General features: G+C 31.5%; 1 protein-coding gene across 2 annotated transcripts in view; it reads right to left on the bottom strand.

The window, feature by feature from the left end:
* Nucleotides 1–361: 361 nt before the first annotated feature.
* Nucleotides 362–23,513, bottom strand: part of LOC129810369 (protein TIS11-like) — a 37,704-nt gene continuing 14,552 nt past the window's right edge. For both annotated transcript variants that reach the window (XM_055860792.1, XM_055860794.1), the window contains exon 4: nucleotides 362–8,034. In XM_055860792.1, coding sequence (XP_055716767.1) covers nucleotides 7,335–8,034 — 700 coding nt within the window. In that variant the 3' untranslated portion in view covers nucleotides 362–7,334. The remainder of the gene's footprint in view (nucleotides 8,035–23,513) is intronic.

The raw sequence follows: 23,513 nt of genomic DNA, 5'->3' as shown, positions 1-23,513 counted from the left end.
AGGTGAGACACCTTATCACTCCTTTGTGTTATAGTCGAAAAAAGACTCATTGCTTTCAGAATACTTACGTAAAAAAAAGAGCAATTGTACAAACAAGAGCTTTTGCATTACCTCATCCGGATAGCGTGCACGAAAGAGAAACCAATTCACTTCCTCGGCATTTTTCAAGATTCTTCCGGTATCAGTGACTCGGAAGTCACCACAGAAAGCAAACAATGTCACAACAAAGAAATGCAGAAAAAACACACAGAGAACCATAAATCGCTCCAGACCTCGGAAACTTTCTGCCAAAACGTCCCTGAGACAAGTAGCGTCTCTTATCACAAAAAAAGCATCGCTGAAGTAAAACTGGTGGTAATTCTTTCTTTTTATTAAATTTTTATTTACGATTTTCTCGTGTAGTTTTCTTGCGAATATAATATTTCAATAAAAAATCAGTTGGTTTTTTTTCTTTGAGATATCATCAATATTTCATTATTTGTTTTTTTTCCTCACTTTCATTCATATATTTCATATCAATCATTATAAAAGTTGTAATATAAGTGTTGCGAAATAAATTATTAAATAATTGTTTTTTGTGTTTTATTTTTAATAATATTTTTTTAGGACAAAAATTTACTCCTCTTATTCTTGCTGTATTTTTGCTTTCTAAATAATTTTATTTTTTTGCAGAATAGTATAAAAAAAGATATTACAAAATAAGAAATAAATTGTTTCTCATCCTTTCAGACATATAAATAATAAAATAATTATTATCATCTAAAAAAAATTACAGATAATATATAGTTATGCGTATTTGCTGTTTTTTTTTACTTTGTTTTGAATAGAATATTTAAAAAAAACGATGCATATGGATTTTTTTAAATCAAATTTTCTTTAATGATAATTTCTTTTCCCTCTACGTGAAAAACGAGTGAGAGAAAAATAAATAGAAAGTTTTATGCAGGAAATAGGTGTGAAGAGGGAGAAACTACAAAATACAAATATACAAAAAATAAATTTATCATATTTCTTTTTTTAAATATAAATAAATAAGATTTTATATTAAAAAAAAATTGTCACACATTTCAGGTTTTTTAAAGTTGTATTTTTCAGTGCATTTCCAAATATTGTTTTTCTCACATTTTATTCAAAAATAAAAGAAAAAAAGGAATATCCCAAATATTTTCGGATTATTTTCTTTTCTTTTTTTATTAATTTATTTCAACGTACGGAGGGTTGGTCAAAAAAATCCTGGAATGTTGAATGGAAAGTCTTTGAGATAAAATGTAATGCAGAAAATCAATATGTTACTATCTTCTTTTTTTGTTAAATTGTTCATGTGCGACAATTTTTTGAACACCATAGAAAAATTATGCAATATGCCAGTTTTTTTTTAAATAAAAAATATAATTAATAGTAAAATAAAGGGTGAATTGATAAAATAATTAAATTATATTTGTCATTAGTTGAAAAAAATAAATAATAATTATTTCACTTTAATTTCTTCTCTAACGATAATTTATTTCCCGTTTTTTTTAAAGATATTTAATGTTTCTTTTTATTTCCAAATCGTCGTATTTTCTTCTATTTCTTCTTATTTTGTTTTTAAAGGCAGCTAGCAAAAATGTTTTTAAAGTAAAAAATATAAATTATATTTTTTCTTCATCTCATCAAATTCACTTTACGGAAGACATTTGATTTTTTCTCTCATTTTCTTACTTATCTCTTGTAAAATAAAATTTGTCTTTTTTTTTATTACTTCATCTAATTAAAAATGATTCATTTTTCAATAATATTTATAATATTTCTCATATACCTGATTTACTGTTTCACTAAATTAATTTTTTTCTTTGAATATTGCAATTCGAAAAGTGAATCTTTCAAAAGATTTTTTCTTCAATTAAAACACAAAAAAAACATGATAATTAAAGCAAATAGAAAATAAAAGAATAAAGAAAAAATGTAAATAAAATTGGCGAAATTATCTTTTTTGTATATCATTAGAATATTTCTTAAATAAAAAAAAAATCATAAATAATGTGTAAATTGAAATCTTTGCATTATAGAATATATTTAAAAGAATGTACATTTTGAAAAAAAATACAAGAAAAAACTTAAAATTTACAATTTTCATCTTATTTTTTTAAATATATATTTTTTCTTTTTTTTTCTTGTTGTAACACATACGAATTGCATATTAATGGCCCCTTCGATAACTCTTTTTCTTATTTGTTTCACTATTAATTTCAGAAATACCATATATTTCTTCTTCTTTGAAGTTAATTAAAGTTCTTACTCGGAAAAAAGCATAAAGAATTTGAAGACAGGCTCTTGCGAACTTTGGAACAGTTTTTTGCAACAAAATTCCTCTTTTCACTTTAGTCGCAATTGTTTTTCGATGATTTATTCATTCAAAAAAATCAATTTGATTCAACTTTGAACTATTGAAAGAAATAAACATCCAAAACAATGTGAAACAAGAATTTTTTCTCGCAGAAAATGCCACTTCCAAGCTCTCATAAAGCATCATAAAAAGGCAATAAGAAGGAATTGGGAAAAAATATTGTGGCAATAAAATACAAAAAAAAAGATAGAAGAGGAATTATCTCAGTTTAATTTCAATTTCTTCTTGAGCTTCGAAAAACACACGAAAAACACAGCCAAAAAATTCACTGTTTTTTCCCAATTTTTATGATTAGAAAAATTTTACAATCGCCTGTAGTATCTCATATTGCTTCAAAATGCGTAAATCGAATGTACAGTACATATCCCAAAATATGAATGAACAAAATGTAGGGTATTGAGGGTTTGATGCATCGGGCAACCCCAATTCTAGTAGTTTTGACATTTTCAGAGCTACTTCGCAAAGTTAATTACTTAAAGAATTTCCGGAATAATTCAAATAATTTGCTAAAATTATTGTGCAGATAAAAAACCGTTGGATTGAAACTGCTAGAATGATAGGTACACGACAATTTTACTCTTAAAATTCTCATAGATAAACGACCACAAAGTTCAAATTTACGGACAAAAATGTATCAGACAATTCTATTTCTATTACTTTCGACATTTTTACAACTATTTCGCAAAAAAGAACAGAATTAATAATAGAAAAGTAGTCTAAAAAATGAATGGTAAAAATATTTCCGGAAAAAATCAATTAATTTGTTAAAAGTTTTATTGAATTTATAGAATTGAAAATAGAATAGAAAGCAGTCTAAAAAATCAATAGTAAAAATATTTCCGAAACAGTGAATTTAATTTGCTAAAATGGTTGTGCAGATAAAAACCCGTTGGATTGAAACTGCTAGAATGATCGGTACACAATTTTACTCTTATAATTCTCATAGATAAACGACCACAAAGTTCAAAGATACCTACAAAGATGTATCAAAGAACTCTATTTATATTATTTTTGACATTTGTTAGAAGTTTTATTCAGATAAAATGCCTTTGGTTCGAAACTGCTACAGTGACGATCGTTACAATTTTACTGATAGCTTCATCTTTATAGCTAAACATCCGCAAAATTGAAAGCTGCGTACAAAGATACATCGGATAACTTCAATTCAAGTAATTGTGTTGTGACATTTTTCGCAAGTATTTTGTAAAACTGAAACATAATTGACAATAGAATAGAAAGCAAACTAAAAAATCAATATTAAAAATATTTCCGAAACAATGAATCTAATTTGCTAGAATTGTTGTGCAGATATAACGCCGTTGGCTCAAAACTGCTGGAATAATAAGCATCACAATTTTTTACTGGAAACATCTTCAGCGTTCGCAAATTAGAAATCAAAAATTGAATAGTAAAAATATTTCTGGATAATTTCCAGTAAATTGCTGGAATTGTTCAGCAGATAAGACGCCTTTGTTTCAAAACTGCTAGAATGATGAGCACTATAACTTTACTCATAACATCCCAATAACTAAATCGTCCGCAAAGTTAAAAAATACGTACAAACAAATATGCATCGGATAACTCAAATTCTAGTAGTTTTGACATTTTCGCAACGAATTTGCAAAAGTAGACCGGAATCAACAAATCGGAAAAAACAGACTAAAATTAGCAAAAATATTTCCAAAAAAATGCAAGTATGCTAGAAGATTTTAATGCAAACAAGACATCATTGGTTCAAAACTGCTAGAATTATGAGCATTACATTAGTGTGACCAGTTGGACTCTTTTTTTATTAAGAGAAGACAATGTGAAAGCAAAACACTTTCCTAAACACAAATTAACGTTACTAGAAAAGAAAGAAATACCTACAGTGCGATTCCAATAATGTCAACGCACTTTGCGCTTATGTGGCTGCAGTTTTCTTCTTTATTATTTGTTATAAAAACAAGTTCAATTGATGAAAGTTTTTTATATATTAGAAATAGTTTAACTCTTTCGCGTCCATAGGGTAATGTCATGACTCGGGGAAAAAGTTTTTTTTTGGGTATTTACATTAATTGAAATCTATCGGTTTGTGCACGACATCATAATAGAAGGATGTAAGATTCTTGGCTCATTTTCTCAAGACTCCAGTTAGATTTCAATTAATGTAAATAGCCAAAAAGAAACTTTTTTCCCCGGGTCATATATGACCCTATGGACGCGAAAGAGTTAAAAACTATTAGTTTCCGTCTAAAAGAGCGAGAAATTTCTCAAAATCCCTTTAGTCGAAAATAAATCATAAAAGAATACTAAATTTTTAACATGAAAACTTTCAGGGAAGACTATTCCATTCCTCCAAACATTTTGGCAAAATTAAACCATTCACTTTTTAAAGGAAACTACTGTATGAAATTTACGTCAAAATGTACCATTTTGATGGATCTAACATACACCCGTGTAGACGATATCCTTCAAAGTGCTAATTTTGTCGTTATTTATATCACTGTGAAGAAACCTTAATTGAAATTACAATTTAAGATATTAGAACGCATTCTAGCAGTTTTTGAATATTAGTAGAACTACTTGAAAAAGAAACAGGTATGTATACGTTTTAACAGTTTTAACATACAATTGTTTTTCTCAATATCGGAAATAGTTTAATAAACTCTATTTTCATCTGTCGTTTCTGTTTAAAATGAATATTAGAAAAAATACTAAACTTTTAGCATAGACGACTATTGAATTCCTTCAAAAAGGTTGTAAAATATGTCTGCAAAGTGCTAAATATGTTGTAAATTTCTCACTTTGTTAGAGCCCTTGATAGACAATACCAATTTTTAGAAATATTAAAACGCTTTCTAGCAGTTTGTCGAACATTAAGATGACGCATATTGAAAAGGAAAGAGACAAATATAGTGTTTTAAAAGTTTTAAGAAATACGCAAACATGGATTTAAAAAAAAAACTATATTTGGAAGGTTAATGAATTCCTTCAAAAGGCTTCTGCACAGGCTGTAAAACGCTATGTATGCCTTCAAAATGCTAAACGACTTCGTAAATTTTTCCCCGTGTAGAGATCTTGATAGAAATACCAATTTTTATAATATTCGAACGTATTGTAGCAGTTTTTCGAACATTAGCAGATGACTCTGATTTAAAAGAGAATTCGCAGTTGTGGAAATTTCCACTCGAATTTCACGGAATTCAAGGTGAAATTTTCCACAATTTGCTGGTAATTTCCTTGTGGAAAATAGGAGAATGTGCATTGTCTCCATGGTACAGAAATTATTCATTTTCTTATGTGTTTTTTTATCGTAGTATTTGAAAGTTCTATCTTGGATATTTATGCAAACTGCTAGAAAAAGGTTAGATTAGATAAACCGGAAGAGTTCTAGAAAAAGCTCCTTCTTCTTCTTCTGTTTTATGCCAACTGTGCATATTGATAGCCATATTGGCAGTTGCTATATCTGAACTCTTCTTACTCAAGCTTGTCTGAGTGAGATGGACATATAAAGCACTATGTTTCAAATACGAAGCTTTTATCCTGAAAATTCGAGCAGTTTGCTAGAATCTTCACCTAACTTCCCAATAACTATATTGTTTTGTACATTCCAATCAAATGCAATATTTCCCATTCGACTCATGCAATTTCCACTAAAATGAGATTCTACATTCGAACGTTTATTCAGAGTAGAAAGATAAAAGAGTTGAAGGAGGAAAATAAAACACGTCAAAATTAAGAAAAAAGTATAAGTGTTTATATGGAAAATTCTACAAACTAATATAAATTACATTATACAGATAAAATAATTATTTTCATATTCATCTTTTTCGTGTAAATTATTTAAAAAAAAAAACATCACCATAATTATTAGATATAAAATTATTTGTATCTTTTTTAATTTTTTCCGTCTCATCGTACTATTCTCTGATTTTTGTTTTCTTTTAAATTACTATATTATAAATCTTTAATATACCTGGAATCCCTTTTCTATTTACATAAATAATTTGATAGTATAAAAAAATCTTCATGGTTTATTATCTGATTTATTGTTTTTTTTCTTCATTTATCTTCTTAAAATTTTTGTTCTTTTTTCATCTCTGCGTCCTATAAACTTACGACAAAAAAGCTTTATTACATTCATTAGAGAAACGAGAACATTGGTTGCAAAATCAACAACAAAAATTGGGATAAATAATTCTTTCTCATAAAACAGAGGTTATTCTCCCATTTTTTATTGTTTTTTCTCCCTTTCAAAAATTCTAATCATTCAAATAAGGCACAATTGGGTGATACCAAATTTTAGTTTCTTTTTTTCTTCATTTAAATATTTATATAGAAAAAAATAATAATAATAGAATCATATTCACATTGATTCATTCTCTTTCGATTTTTTTCCCATTCATTTCCTTTCTCTCGCATTTTTTTTTTGTAAATGAAAAAAGACAAATTGTGATTAGAAAGTAATAGTAAAAAAAAGTAAATATTTTGAAAATAGCACAAAATAAATTAATTGACTTATATATGTAATAATTAAAATAATTTACGCTCTTTCTCATTCATTTCTATCCTAATTTTCTTCCTTATAATTTTTTTTCATCAGAATTCACTGTTGCTTTTGCGTTTCATATCTCGCTCAAAAAAACTTTCTCCAAAATATTTGATTCAAACACAAAAAAAATAGTAAATCATTTCATCGAGCACATTTTGAAAAAGAAAATAATTTGAGAAGAAATGGGGAAAATTCTGCAAAGAAAATCAAATGATTTCGAATGCAAGAAAAATCGGACAATTTCTAGTAATTTTCTCAATATTTTTTTTCACGTGTTATCGGAGGATTGAATGTTTGTTTTTTGTTTTTTTTTTTTTTTTGCGAAAATAAAATCACTTTTGACTGAGATAACTTGCCTGGCTTTGTTGGCGCTGCTGCTCATGGTATCTCCTCCTGTTCCAAATCCACCCTTCTTTAGATGGCGAGATTGTTGAGGGAATCAATGGTAGAACTGAGACGATTGAACACAGGAAGACGCGTTTCCATCTCAGTAGGCGGTGGAGTAGCCACTGGGCTCAATTCACGCGGACTCTGGGGCGGACTTAGGGATGGCGGTTGGGGTGGTGGTGGAGCCATAAAGCCGCCTGGTGGGAAGATAGCATGAGCCATCAGAGCACCATCGACTGCCGGCGAGGTTGTCACCTCACCAGCCCCAAAGAAACTCGGGACACTGTTTGTGGGTGACAGAGATCCAGTGGGACTGGCACGATCACTACCCGTGGACATGCTGAGGGCCGGACTTAGGGGCAGAGCACCACCCAACTGTCCAGCAGCCGCCGCTGCTGCCATCGCTGCACCTCTGTTCAGCAAAACGAGACGCTGTTGCTGCTGCTGCTGCTGCTGCTGCTGCTGTTGTTGCTGTTGCTGAGCCGCTGCGGCTGCATTCTGCTGATTCTGCATACCAAGACGCGCCTCCTCGGCATTGTGCACAAAGTGACATCGCGGTCCATATGGACAATAGCCCACACTGTGGAACGTTCGACAGAGTTCCGTCTTGTACTTGGGATGGCGCTGCAGATTTCTCAATTCATACATCCCATGAGCAAATTGGCACTTATCACCGTATTTACACTCGCCCGCCTCCTCGAATGGTCGACAGAGTTCAGTCTTGTATCTGGAAAATTATGAAAGAAAGCACACGTGATTTAGTATGATTCATTAAACACGAGTTAATACTTCTAGCAACTCATTTAAACGAAATAAATATTAAAACTCTTAGGGTAAGTGTGCCAAATTCCGGCCAGCTTGCAATTTCGGCCACCTTTTTTGTTCGTCGAATTTCCATGAACTTTTAGATTTTACGTACTCTAGAGATTATACAATGCAAAAGAATAACAAAAAATGTAGCTTGGACAAACGAGATGACGTGAAAAAGATATTGGAAGAATTAAGGGCAAGGAACTCTGAGAATGAAAGGTGGCCGAAATAGGGCACTAAAGCTATGTCTACATTTTTATTCATTTTAAAATGTATTAAGAATGATTTTAGAGTAAATAAAGACGGTAAACTCTTTACAAGGTTCCAAGCAACACTCTTACAAAAGAAAGAATAAAAAAATCAATTTGCATTTAAAATATTCCATTACAAACTTAAGACTTTGACGCTTGCATGCAACTATGCCGGAATTTGGCACACTTTCCCTATTATTTTTCTCTTTTTTCTCTATTCCCTTTTACATGGATCAGGAATTAGGGGAAGTGTGCCAAATTTCGGCTGGCTTCTAATTTCGGCCACTTTGAGTGTAATTTTGGCCATGCAAATAAATTAATTAAAATTATGTATGTAATCTTCGAATAGTCAATGAATTCATTTTGCTTTTAAATATTTATTCATTTTAGGATGTATTAACACAAAGACCGCTACATTTTAGGTATAATTTGAATTTAAATTGCGTTGTAAAAACTCAGCGTGAAAGAGTCTCCGTCAAATCATTGCTCTACCTGCCGATTTTACTCGGAGGTTTTTTGAATTGTAACGGTATATTCTAGTACATTTAGAGAAATTCTGTAGATGTTCGGCAGAAATTCTTCCGAAAATCTGCAGATTTTCGGCAGAATTTCTGCATAGGAAATCAGCATAGTCTTCATTGTCTCAACAAAAATATTGTTGATTTATCAAGAAACTGTAGAAGTTACAAAGAAATTGGTATGCTCTGTTTAACAAGCATTACCGATCAAACATATTAGATAAGTAAAAAGATTCAAGCAAAAATACAAATTTCTTAAAAATCGCCCATGGAATGATACAGAAACACGAAATTTTAGGTCGACACTCTGCTAAAAGTTTTCACTTAACTATTCTCTACTTATAACACGGCTTCGCAGAATTCTTTATTTTATATAAACACTGTGATATCACCAAGAATAACTCTATTGAATTTTGAAAACAAAATTCAATGAAAAATATTCCATCTTTTCAGACACAGCTGTCTGGAAAGTCTGGAATGTAGAAAAAAATCTACAGAAAATCTGCAAAATATCTACAGAAATTCGTCAGAGTATACACCAGGATTCGTCAGAAAATCTGCAAAAATTTCTGATGAATTTTGTCCCAAGCCCAAATAAAATTCGTAGGAATATCTACAGATTTCTCGGCAGATTTTCGGCGGAGGTGTGAATATTTTCTGCCCTATGTACCCAATGTATTTGGGTTTTTGGAAAGCTTATAAGATTAAACAAAAACATTTCAAACATTTCCTCGGTGAAAATGCACCTGGTAAGCTAAAATTTAGTATTCTTCAATTAATTTTATCATTGGCTTTTTTTTAAAATTTTTTTCGTGTACGGGACAACGGCCCCTTCCTGCACTTTCCTCGATACGTCCTTATTTCAAAAAGTAGAAGTTCTACATTTCACATTATATGGAATTGTAAGTAGTTTGATCACTTTCTTGATTTAGATGTGTTTTCGGAGAGGGAAATTCCGTCCGGATGCGGCAACACGGTTTGTGGAGTTTTCAACCCAGGATCAAAAACTACCTCTTCTTCATAGCTTTCGACACGCTCCGTGTCTTCCTCAGTGATCGAGTGTTGTCAGAGATCTGTGGGTTTCGTTGGGTAGGGGACGTTTTGCATTTGTGGGAAGGTTCTAGGATGTTCACAAAAGATCTCAACGGATGCACCTGACACTCTTTGGTCATTCGGGGACAACTCTAGTGATGTAGAGGGTTGTCCCCGAATGACCTAACTCTCTCTAACTTCTTATCAATCAAGATTTTTCATAAAATTTTGACTTGGAATTGCACTGAAACCCAAACGAACCAAATTAATTGGTTGTTCTTTAAGATTTTGAGACGTTCTGGAACTAGGCTAAACCTCTAGTCTGAAGACTGTCTTACCCTATGCCTTGAATTCTCTAATTTCTTATCAAACAAGATGTCAAAATTTAAACGCAGAGGGAACACTTTGCATTAAATTTTGAAAAACCAATAACATTTCTTGTAATTTAAGACTTCGATAAATTCAGATACGGGTTACAAACTCCAGTCTGTAACCCTCATTATGCTTAATCGACAGACTCGATGAAATTAAGAAGACTTTGCCGGTCTTGGTTTATTTGTAAAATAACAATGTAAATATTTATGTTTATTGTTTTTACGAATCTATGGTAAAAATATTCATATTTTTAATAAACTTTGGAATTATAAATAATTCATAAGTATGAATAGAACTATAGAAATTTAAACTAATTTGCAAACTTTGCAAATTGTTGTAAGTTAACTTTGAGAAGTCATCACATTGCCTAAATCAGTACTTTAAATAAACGAATTTAGATAATTTCCGTATAAACATTCTTTTCCATTAGGCTCAGAAAAAAAACCATGATTAACACGTTTAGGTAGATTTCTGCTCGAGAGATGATTCAGAATTAGAAATGGAATTTTTACATATAGGCTTTTTGGCGTTTCTGTTAAAACGACGTAAAAAACAACTCATGGTGAAAAAAAAAACTATTCTGAATGCTTTGTGGTATTTCTTTTGGAACATTTGAGAATTTAGAAACACTTTTACCTCCAATTCTTCAAACAATAAAGTGCTGTAAACTTTCCATTCGTATTCATCATGTATTCTTTCTCCCGTCTTTCTCAAATATTTGAACTTTCAAATAAGATTTGCATCAAATTTTGTAACAGGATCGGTGTATGTCTTATCGAAAAATTCCACTCTAGGCGAATGTTCCTTATCACAAAGTGCCCATTCTTGGGTGGTATAGAAACAGCCCTCAAAATGTACAACAAATACTTATAATTTTGTGCAGTCAACATTTCTCAAAGATTTTACTCCATTTCAGAAGAAAATCTGAAATCTGTGTGACTCAAAATATGAATCATCCGTGTTATAAAACTTGTAAATATAATTCACTACTAAATATTTAGTATCAATAAAGAGTACTAATAAAATTATGAATGAAATTTCAAGAGGTCAAACGAGTCAATTTTGCACGAAATTAATACTGCTTGAAAATTGATGAAAAGAAATTCAATTACGTTGGATTTTTTTGGATTTAACAACAGGTGAATCATTGATAAGGATCTTTACACTACAAAACACTTGTAATCTTATCGCATGGGAATTAATTATACACTCAGTTAAGATATCTTCTCTCAATCTCCCATTGGATAAGTATAAAAAAATGGGAACTCTTGAGGAGTTTCTCAAGTATTTCAAATTCAATAGGGGCATTGAAAAAAAAGTCGCCAATTCATCAATGGAAAAATCTCAAAAAGCACACCACGTGTAATTAAATCAGACACTAAAATGGAAATTTGCACAATTAAGACAATTGAAAATTCTAAGGCATAATCAGCGCTAAAAATATATTGACGTAAGCATTTCGGACGAATATCTCTTTTTCTATCCAAGAAAATATACAAAAATAATAATATACGTTTTGTTTGGGGATTGGTGCGATTAAGTGTAATTATCCTTATCTTTTGACTAGTTAGCAACCCGTAAAGATAAATCAATGGAAATTTCTCAAATCTTATTTTAAAAATGAAATTTTCAATCTTAGCATGAAAACAGATTAACATAGAATTTCTGTGATAGAACAGAGATTGTATCATAAGCATAAATCTGACATTATACTCTACTGAAATTTAAATACGACGATTCCAACCTCAAACAGTCACGTGACATAAATTTTCGATATATGTTTTTTTCTTATAGATATTAGAAATATAACGCTCGCTCAGCTTTTAAGTCATGTTTTAAGTAACCTAACTTATTTTTATAAAATACTTCGATTGTAATCTTTTTATTTGTAAAACTTGGAAGAGCTATGTTATTCATAAGTATCCTTTATTTTAACAACAGTGACATGTCATAGTAAAATTAGGTTATGTTAGAACGTCATAGTAATTTTATCACTGAAGATCGCTGTAGCATAGAACCTCACACATTAACTAAACATAAACATAGAGTGATATTAATATTAATTTTTTAATGACATAAACCGTAGATAACTTAACTTTTCTAAACTTGTAGTTATTTATTGCGCGATAAAGAAAATTTTCATATAGTCCCCTCTTGCATTTTTTCACTATAACTTGTCAATGTCTTATTCTAATAGTTTTTTTTATATAGAGGATGATTTATGCTCATTTCCTCATACATATCATACAATAGTCACCGTTTCTTAATAAAAATATGAGGTTATGATGGTCATAACCTCAAAAAGATAGAGGGACGATTTTCCATTTTTTGTACAACGTTTATTGAAGCTCATTCAAAATTTGCAACGACAAATGAGAGGTACGCAAATCGAATTAATGGGAAGCCTTTTACCTGGAAGTATGCAAAACTAAAGAACATAGAAATCACTCAATCATTCAAGAAGCGGATTGTAGCCTATTCGAGCTTCAACTGTCATGTTTGTACAACTATGACAGTCGAGTCGGGGGCCAGACTGTCCAAGTGCCGAACGCTCTTATCAATTACATCACGAATACCCTCGTTCGAGAAATACAAGCCAATGTTGAATTTTCTCGGACTAGGATGTCCTTCTCTAGGGTAATCCAATTTACCCTACATATGTTTGTTTATTGGCCACCATTTAAAATAGCGGACTTAATCTCGGCAAGACCGTTTTCCAAAAACATGGCCTGTTCTCTGCCATAAGGCATGTTGTTGTCAAATTCTTCCATTGGAATATTCTTTATTTAATAAACTCAAATTCTTCTAATGCGATAATTTCAATGTCTCTACTGTATGAGTGATTAAAGATCTGAAAAGAGGGAGTCAGCCCTGATTATCTATGAGCAGTCAACTTGCCCTCTTTAAATCTCCATAAATTCTTGCTTTCCTTTAAATATAAATTTCCCTGTAAATATAACAATCTTTAAGTTTTCATAAACCCTATTTTCCTTGTTTCCTACTTTCAGGTTTTCAATAGATTTTCGCAGATTCTAAATGCCGTGTTCGTCCTCGGAATCTCTTTCACAAAATTACATTTCATTTCTGCTATGGCAACACTAAACTAAACAATGGCTGACCCCTCACATTTAGTACTCTTTTCTAATTCGAATCTGCAACAAGGCATATTTTTATTTCATTTAATGTCAACAGAATATTCGTGACAACAAAGAGATTTGAACCCAAGAAACTTGCATCATGGAACGAATGCTCTATCACATATTTCACTGATATTTTCTAAGATCGTAAGTTTAATGTAAATCAATTCGTTGGTACTTAAACTAAGTCTAGTAGGCGGCTTCAAAGTTAAGGTTAAGTCATTATAGTATAACTTTTCTAATTACCAAGCAAGATTCTTGAAAAAAAATGTTGTAAGGTTAGATATAAAGAACAAATAATCTACCAGATTTACGTTTAAGAACTTGGCTAATGTCTGATGCACAATAAGTCCGGTTTTGTAAATGTGTTTTTGACATTTAAATGAGAGCAAGTGAGATCTATATCAGGTCGTCTCGCTCACTATCATAGGCAATTTTGAAAACATATTTACAAACAACAGTTATTGTCCGTTGGGCATAAACCCGTTTCAATAATGACCAACGCACAATAACTTTTGTTTGTAAACATGTTTTCAAAATTTCCTATAAGAGAGAGCGAGATGACTAGTTCTCTGTTTCATTCACTCTTATTGAAATGTCAAAAACACATTTACAAAACAAAATTTATTGTGCGCTGGGCCATAAGGATTTAGGATAACATAGTAATGTTGTACCTGTTTCAATGCGTTAAATTCCCTATTCTGTGTCAGACTGTTATGTTAATCTGTTTCCACCAAAATTGGCAAAAATGATACAAAATTTCCGTGCACTTTATGAACCTGTATTTTTGACTTTAAATATATTTTTAGCAACAATCATGAAAATATAGCCATTTTCTAAGCAATTTTGGAATTATCAGCCCAAACCCATATCTTTAACATAGTCTGTGCATTATAAAATGAAAACAGCATCAACAGAAGTGGAATTGAAATAAATCACCAGCTAAAAAAAACGAGTATATGTATCGAAGATAATTAATTACGTGATTTAATACACGTTGGCTTGCGGCACAAAAGTATATGGAGAGATTATACCCTCTGCTGTGAGAAAAATTAATTGCAATCATCCGTCTGGGTTCAGTGCATCTCACTCACGCTCGTACACATAATCTCTTCTCAAAATTCATTTTCAATGAGATGCGGAGAATGAAAGTAAAAATTGCAACTTGTCTCCAACATTTTACTTTCACTTCTTCGACCTCTCTCACTCACACACCTTGAGTGTATCATCATTTTTCTTTTATTTTTCTTTCTTTTTTTTTTATATATTTCTTCTTTTTGCGTAAAACACCTAGAGGGCATTCGTAGAGTGTGGTGTAAGATGGGAAAAAAGGGGGGAAATTTTTATAGACTTTTGCTTTCTTTAATCGCACCACATAATAGTGTAAGACAGAGAAGGAAATACTGAGACAGAGATGACACACAAATGATGAGTGAAAGAGAAAGAGAGTAAAAAAAAAATGAGTTGATTGTGCAGCAGCGGCCACATTGAGAGTTTCATAACGTTTTCGCGACTCGATAATTTACCGTTTTCACTTTTTCCAAGGTTTTTGTGTTTCTGTCTTTTATTATTATTATTATTATTGTGATTATGTTGCTGTTGTTGTTGCTGCACAAAATGCTGCTGCTTTTGAAGCGTGCCCGAGCGCGCGCAACGAGTCGCCTCACCAACCTCATACAAATACCCCGGTATTACTCTTGAACTATCATCCGACTTTAAAAATAAGATTTAATTTAAAAAGAAAAAAAAAAACAAAGACGAAAGAATATCCGTGGAGTACTCGTAATTCAGGAGTACTTGATTTTTCCTGTTTAGGGTGGACCAAACACTTTTGGCTAGTTTACGCTTCCACAACTTTGTAAATGTTAACGTTCTTGTTAAATTAAAATGTTTACTTAGAAAAAAATCTTGATTTTTGTTTTGATATTTTAATAAACACAATGTTTTTTTTCGAAATTCCTTGTTTTAGTGTATTTTTTTTAAAAAAAATAATAGATTTCATGAGACAGTCAATGAGTCAAGTGAAGTATCTCGAGTTCGAATCCCCTTCTGGTTACCAGGAACTTTCCCTGGATCAAAGTTGTTCGAATTGCATCCAGTGAACTGATCGCTGCATTTTATTCTACATAAATTCCGCTTACGAGAAGGCCTAGTTTTCTTATAGGGTGTTGTGCCAGCATTATTATTATTTTAAAAGAGCTCACTCCACCGTATACCAGTTTATTTATCGTTTTCATCAAAATATCAAGTTTAAATTTTCTAGAGGTAGGGTAAGTGTGCCAAATTTCGGCATAGTTGCATGCAAACGTCAAAGTCTCAAGTTTGAAATGTAATATTTTAAATACAAATTGATTTTTTTATTCTTTCTTCTGAAAGAGTGTTGCTTGGAACCTTGTAAAGAGTTTACCGTCTTTACTTACTCTAAAATCATTCTTAATACATTTTAAAATGAATAAAAATATAGATATAGCTTTGGTGTCCTATTTCGGCCACCTTCATTTTCATAGTTTCTTGCCCTTCGGGAATTTCCTATGTCTTTTTCACGATATCTCGTTTGTCGAAGCTACATTTTTTGTTATTCTTTTGCATTGCATAATCTTTAGAATACGTTAAATCTAAAAGTTCATGGAAATTAGAGGAACAAAAAAGGTGGCCGAAATAGCAAGCTGGCCGGAATTTGGCACACTTACCCTAAACTGACACTTTTTCGATTTATTGTCAGTTGGGAAACATGTAGTCTATTTAAAAATTTCAATGCTTTTTCATGAAACCAACCTTTTACCAAATCGTTTGGGCAATAACATAACTCTACAAAAAGTGCACTTTACATCTCTGCGTATTTGCATTAGGTTTTCCACCACAAATGTTTATACATCAAACATGTGACATGCAATACTGCAAACACAACAAAAATGCGCAGTTAATGTGTTTCCGCTAATTTGCTTTAGAAGCTGATCACTTACGCTGAGCCGGCGGCGAACGAATAATATTCGAAGAAATATCTTTATCATTTGAAAAAACTATACTATAATTAAGACCTTATCATTGAAAAATTTAAAATCGAGTATCTTTCCGATCATAAGTATAATCAATATAATGAAGATAAAAGGAAAAATATCCCATTTGGATCATTTCCGAAATATTTTCAAAAACGAAATAAATCGTAGGAATTGCTATTTGAAATAAATTTAAAAGGACTTGGATTTAGAAGAGAGCTGGGAAATAGAATATAATGAATCCAGCGTATTTCCGTTTCAAAGACACGGGTCACTACAAACATTGAGTTTATATATCTTACCGTTTAGACACGAACATTTACGAACAAATGTTTATAAAAGAACAAAAGATGCTCACTAAGTGATCATGTTACGAACAATGTTTGAGAAAAAGTACAAACATTTACGAACATTTTTAGTGGGCTATACGATTTATGAGCATTTTGTAAGTCTCCAGTAGGAATTCACAAACATTTCCAAACAATTTTATGAAATATTTTTTGTATGCAAAAAATCAAACAATTACGCGTTAATATGAATTCTAAGTACGGTAGTGCATTCCTTTTACCTTTGAAATTCACTTTACTATAATTTTTCCAATTTTTCAGACCGTTTTGGATACGATTTTAACACATTCTTTTATCTGGGAACAAAAGTATTAAGTCAGTAAATTAGCAAAAGTGATCGAAAACTTTTCTAAAGTGAAACAAGTATGCCAAGATGGCTAATGACTTTTTAATTTTGCTTTTTATAAGAATATTCTACTTTTAGACATTTATGGCTTCGGCACAGCTTTTAGATCAGGAAAATTCCATGAAGTTGAAATTCGAATCCCTTTCTCACGTGTTTTGCATATGACCATCTCATTCCTACCAAATACCAAATTAGATTGAGCTAAATTGAATTTGGTGTGATGTTTAAAAGAAGAAGAAGAGTGCGAGAGAATGAGATAGACATATGCAAAGCATGTGAGAAAGAAAAGGATTCGAATTTTGACTTCATGAAATTTTCCTGATCTAAAAGGTGTGCCGGAGCCATTATAATTCATTTCACAGCCATTTTGTAAAAAGTAAGGGCTTAAATAGACTCACGCAGATCCTTGAGGAAAATTTTCGAGAACAACCTGCGAAAGAGTTTTTCCACCGATTTGTTCTGGAGGTTGGGTACCAACGCTAAGCCGGTGGTAGACTCATAATCACAGATATGTAACATAGGAGTAAACAGTTTTTTTAGGGTAAAATGGGGCAATTTAGAATCATTTAAAATTTGAAATTTTGAGTTGTCCACAAGGGGTAACTCATATTGAGAAATCCTCGTCAATTGCCCGAGAAACGCTTCGCGAAACCCGAGAAATCCACTTTTTGCATCGCAAAACCCGAAGAAACCCAAAAAATGCATCGCGAAACCCAAAAATTGCGTCGCGAAACCCAAGAAACCCAAGAATTGCATCGCGAAACCCTAGAAACCCAAAAATTGCATCGCGAAACCCGAGAAACCCAAGAATTGCATCGCGAAACCCGAGAAACTCACTCTTTGCATCGCGAAATCCGAGAAACCCAATTTCTGCATCGCGAAACCCGAGAAACCAGAAACCCTTGTCAGAAAAAATGGAAATAAGTTACCACTTGGTTCTCCACATTTTTTAAGATGTTCAAAAGCAAAAAAAAATACCACAAACAAAATCCGTTCCATTTCTTATTTTTCTTTTCATTCTATTTCGTAGTCTTATTCTCTTTACCCATCGGAAATAATGAGGAAATATCAAGTGTTCCAGATTACTCCATTTTACCCTAAAACCATATTTTACAAGCTTAATAATCTCGAAGATCAGCCTGAGTCTATTTAGGCTGTAAAGTAATCTTCTGACTGGACGGTTTATTCCACAAAAAGCTTTTTATGTAAATTTTTTTCTGAAAATCTTGACTGATGCAAAATTAGATAAATTAAGCCATTCTAAACCCTTGATTCCTTACACTAGAAGCAATTTTTTTAAATACTTCTTTTTTAAAGAAAACTTCCCATATGATTGTAGGCAGAAACGTAATTTTTTTTTAAAAGCAATTTTTGACGAAAATTGCTTCTAGTGTATACAGTAGACTCTTTCTCAATTGGGCATTTGGGGCAAAATGTCATCCAAATTATAGATAAATTTGGGCGTCAAAGCCTTTGTAAATTCCACAAAAACCGCACAATTATAAATAATCACGTTAAAATAGGAAGAACTACAGCGAATTAGCTTCATAATTAAACGTGAAAATTGTCAACAAAATTTTTCGCCCGATTGAAAAAGAACCGATTGAGTGAGAGTCTACTGTAGATGCTATTAGGTCTGAAGACCGTATAAGGTTTATCCATTCGGCTTAACTTCCCTACTTTCTTATTAGGCTTGATTTTGACTTTGAATTAGACGAGACCAATTATTCCGACTTTAAAAAATTGTATCACTTGTTTGTTATTTATAAATTCGCGAATTTTAAGGTTTAATTCTCAAATCAACAGACTGCTTAAAGTTATTTTTTCCTTAAAATATAGCAACTAAAAGATTTAGGCAAAGTAGGATTCCTTGAAAAAATGGTGGGGGGGGGGGGTCGGAAGAAATTAATTTATATAACTCAAAAGCTATAAATTATATATTCTTCTCTCTTTTTCAATCTCTTTCTCTTTCTAAATTCGAGCAGGTAAAATGAAAAGTAAGTGACTGAGCAACAAGTTTCCCAGATATGGAAGAATAATAGCATGAAAATGAGGAAGGAGAAAAACAAGGCATATTTCAAAATTTGTTTGTACCACCAAAAATTAACTTTTCTTTTCATTTCATAGATATACAAAAATAAATTACCTTCCTTTCAAATCACATTATTTTCCCTGCGTGCAATCACTAATGATTTGACGGAAAGATAAACACAAAAAAAAAGAGACAGATATCAAAAATTTTGTTTAGGCAGCAGCATGACCAGAAAAAAAGTTTAATATTCTCCAATGTTGATTCGCAATTGCACCAACATTTTGTCTGTTTCATCAATTTTCATTTCATGTACGCGCTAACAGGTTCAGCGCAAAAAAAATTATAGGCATAGAGCATAAAGCACCGTCCAGTGCCGAAAAAAAAACATTGAATTATTGCATTAACAAGATTGAGAGATTGGATTTCATGAATCTCCATCGCGATTAATCACATTTCATAAGATTTGACAGAAATTAGAGATAAAATGTCAATTAATTCATCACTCATTTTATCCATATTGCAAATTATATCCAACATTTTGTTCAGGCATTTCTTGCTCCATGGGAGAACCGCGCGTGAAATAAGCCCAAAAAAAATTATTTCTTTTTTCAGAGCTCAATCTTGGGCAATTCCCCCCCTCAAAAAGAAGGTGAATTTATTACTTTGATCATTGTGTCTAATTTTGAGGGGAGAAGAAAAAAAAAGCTGGCAAAAAATGAATGTTTTCCGCCAAAGCATGATTCATGACTCTGATGTCTTTCGATATATCCTCTTAATTAGTGACTCTGACTAATTTATCGATTAGTCGATCATGCTGCAATTCAACTATTGCTTAAGGCATCCAACATTTCATGAAATTTATGCATTCTGTAAATGTTTATCTCTCTCTCATGTGACATACTTGAATTGACTCTGAACAACAAGTTTTAACTTTTAAACTCAGCTAAGTCGATTTTTTTTATGAGAAAACGTGGCTCAATAAACACAACTAGCAACGTGCTGACTCTCTTGAGGTATTATAAGTAAAACTACAGCTTAAGCTACGATCTTAAATAAAAATGCTTACAAATAGTGTATTGCGTAATGCAATACTCTATTTTTTTTAAACACTCATTTGATAAGATAATTCCTACAGAAAGCGATAGAAAATTTAGTCCTTCATGCGTATAGAGACTCTTTTATTATCTAAAATCATGAGGTCAATTTTAAGGGTCAAATGATTGCTGATTTATTAAATATTTCTCATTTATAAACAAGATTATAATATTATGGCATTTCGAAAATAGAAAGTAATATAGAGTTCTTTCTGTCTCAAAAAAAATGAATTTCGCCATATTTGCTGCTTACAAAGTAAGATTTATTTTTTTCTGTAAATACTTTTGGATATACTTAAAATACCATATTTTTTTATTTTCCCAAATCTGTAAATAAGCCACGATTTGACTATGAAAAGCAGCCTTATGTAAAGAACCAAAAATGAGTTGTGCGCTTGATTTAAATGTCAAAACTTCAAGGAGTTCAAAGGGGATTTTCCTATTAAGAATTAAAGCTCGGACTGCATCAAAAAAGCAATTAATCAATTTAAGATGTCACACAATGAAATAAATATTTCTTAAAATTGCTTTACCAATTTTTATTTAAATAAAGATCATTTTAGAGGTGAAAGCTTCGGGCAATAACAAACGTTCTTACTGCCCGAACTCCAAATAGAGAGCCGTATATTTCAAAGGCAGTTTATTTTTTTTTATAAAATATTGTTTTGAACTGATTAATGTCCAACGCACAATAACTTTTGTTTTGTAAATATGTTTTCGAAATTGCGTATTATGCCCAGCGCACAATAACTTTTGTTTATAAACATGTTTTCAAAATTTCCTATGAGAGTGAGCGAGAAGACTAGATCTAGATCTCACTCACTCTCACTGAAATGTCAAAAACATGTTTACAAAACAAAAATTATTATGCTCTAGCCATTATGCTCAGCGCACAATAACTTTTGTTTGTAAATATGTTTTCAAAATTTCCTATGAGAGAAAACGAGATAACTAGATTTCTGTTTCATTCACTCTCATTGAATTGTCAAAAACATGTTTACAAAACAAAAGTTATTGTGCGTTGGGCATTATGCTCAGCGCACAATAACTTTTGTTTGTAAATATGTTTTCAAAATTTCCTATGAGAGAGAGCGAGATGACTAGATCTAGATCTCACTCACTCTCAATAAATTATGTTAAAAACATGTTTACAAAACAAAAGTTATTGTGCGTTGGGCATTAGAGTGACTGAGATGACTAGATTCAGATCTCTTTCACTCTCACAGAAAAGTCAAAAACATATTCACAAACAAAAGTTATTGTGCGCTTGGCGTAAAATTAAGCAATAAATTTTTTAACTTTACAGGAAAAAAATATTTCGTAAAATTGTTCGTTTTTTTGTTTCCAGATAAACAAAAATTAACGAACAAATGACAAAATTTCACGAACATTTTTTGTGCGTTCATACAATTTAGATATTTTAACTTTAAATTTGAAGAATATATAATAAATTTTCAAATCTATTTCATTAATATTGCGATAAATTATTTTAAAGTGAAATTGACGATGTTCAACTTTCAAAACAAAAAGGTTTTTGAGGCAATCTTAAAGGCTTGCCTATCATTTATAATCGATGTTACTTAAGAAAATGATCGAGAACGAGATCTTAAAATGAAAGCAATAAATAAGTTTCTAAATAATTGTTTTATGGCGTAAAAATTCTATGATCAAATAATGCATTTTAACAAGTTTTTGAAAAAATCTGGCCTATAATGAATGTTTCTTGTATAAATTAAAAAGTTGAAAAGTGCTAAAATCAATTTTCATTATTAGCCGAGACACTCATCATAAAAGCTAACAAAATTCATTTTTTTAATGATTCAATTCATTCTCAGAATATAAATGAGTTTTCTTAATTAAAGGTAGATAAGCTTACATGAAAAACTTTGCTTTACTTAAGAAATGTAGGAGTTATTTGAAGGAACGCTGTATCCCCAAAATTATCGCGGTAAGTGTCTTGACTTACTGCTATCTTGGTTATGTGATCCATTTGTTTTAACCTTCAATCCTTTTTTATTTCACTATCTGCAAAACATTATTTGCCTTTTTTTAGTAAATTGAACGAACAATAAATTTTCTGATGGTCCTGATGGCAAATAATGAAGATAATTTCATTTTTCAGTTTAGAAGAGGGCAGTGTGTCTCGGATGAAGAGAAAATGGTGTGGTGTACAAGATAATTGGTATTGTTCATAGTTAAATTTTTGGCTTTAATCGGTCAATCATTTAATTAAAGTAGACTCTCTCTCAATTGGGCATTTGGGGCAAAATGTCATCCAAATTATCGTTAGATTTGGGCGTCAAAGTCATTGTAAATTCCACAAAAAGCGCTCAATTATAAAGAATCACAATAAAATAGGAAGAACTACAGCGAATTTGAGCAAATTAGCTTCATAATTAAACGTGAAAATTGTCAACAAAATTTTTCGCCCGATTGAAAAAGAGCCGATTGAGCGAGAGTCTATTGTAAATAGATAACAATCAGTAGCCAGTTTGTCTGATGACGCTCGTAAATTTGAGCATAGGTTTGATAAAGTTCTATCAACTCTAGAATAAATTATTTAAATATATTTGTCACAAAACAGGAGGGTCCTTAAAAGAATAGTTCGTGTTCTAATAAGGTATTCAGTGAAGAAAACTTTTTAAGCTTTCTTGCTAACAAAATTTAATGGTAGAGAAAATGTTCAGAGCAAAAGAGGCCTATCGGATATGAATTTCTTTAATCAAATAATCCACTCTCGCTCTGAACGACACATTATCTTTTTCAGTGCCAATTTACCGAACTTTCAGCTTTAGCAAGGGAATGAAACATATCATTAAACGTTAATATGTCCAGTTAGATCTCTGGCGGTGAGATCCCTGGCTCGACTTTTGCAGTTGTGCGTTCGAATTTCGCCAGAGGGGTGTAAAAAACTGAATGTCTGAAATTCGACATTTGCTATTCCAATGAAATCTTTCTCCTCTAAACATTTTTTTACATGGCTGTTCTCAAGTATTTCTACGTAATCGACTTTTCTTCATGTTGGTTCCTGTCACGACTGTTTGGTTTTTTTGGACCATTACTAGGAGGACTGGGAAAATAGTCGAGACAGGAACTAACATACATAAAAGTTGATAAAGCAGAAGCACTTTAGAACAGTCATTTACCAAAAAAAAAGGTTCAGGAGAAAGATTTCTCCTAAGAATTAGCCAGCAAATGAAGTTTTTCTTTGCTTATAACTTAAGAAAACTTATTTAATTTAAACTAAAATATATTTCAATGGATAGAA

The sequence above is a fragment of the Phlebotomus papatasi genome, chromosome 1 (genome assembly GCF_024763615.1).
Source record: "Phlebotomus papatasi isolate M1 chromosome 1, Ppap_2.1, whole genome shotgun sequence".
Classification (NCBI taxonomy): Eukaryota; Metazoa; Arthropoda; class Insecta; order Diptera; family Psychodidae; genus Phlebotomus; species Phlebotomus papatasi.
This window is presented reverse-complemented; position numbering and strand designations above follow the sequence as displayed.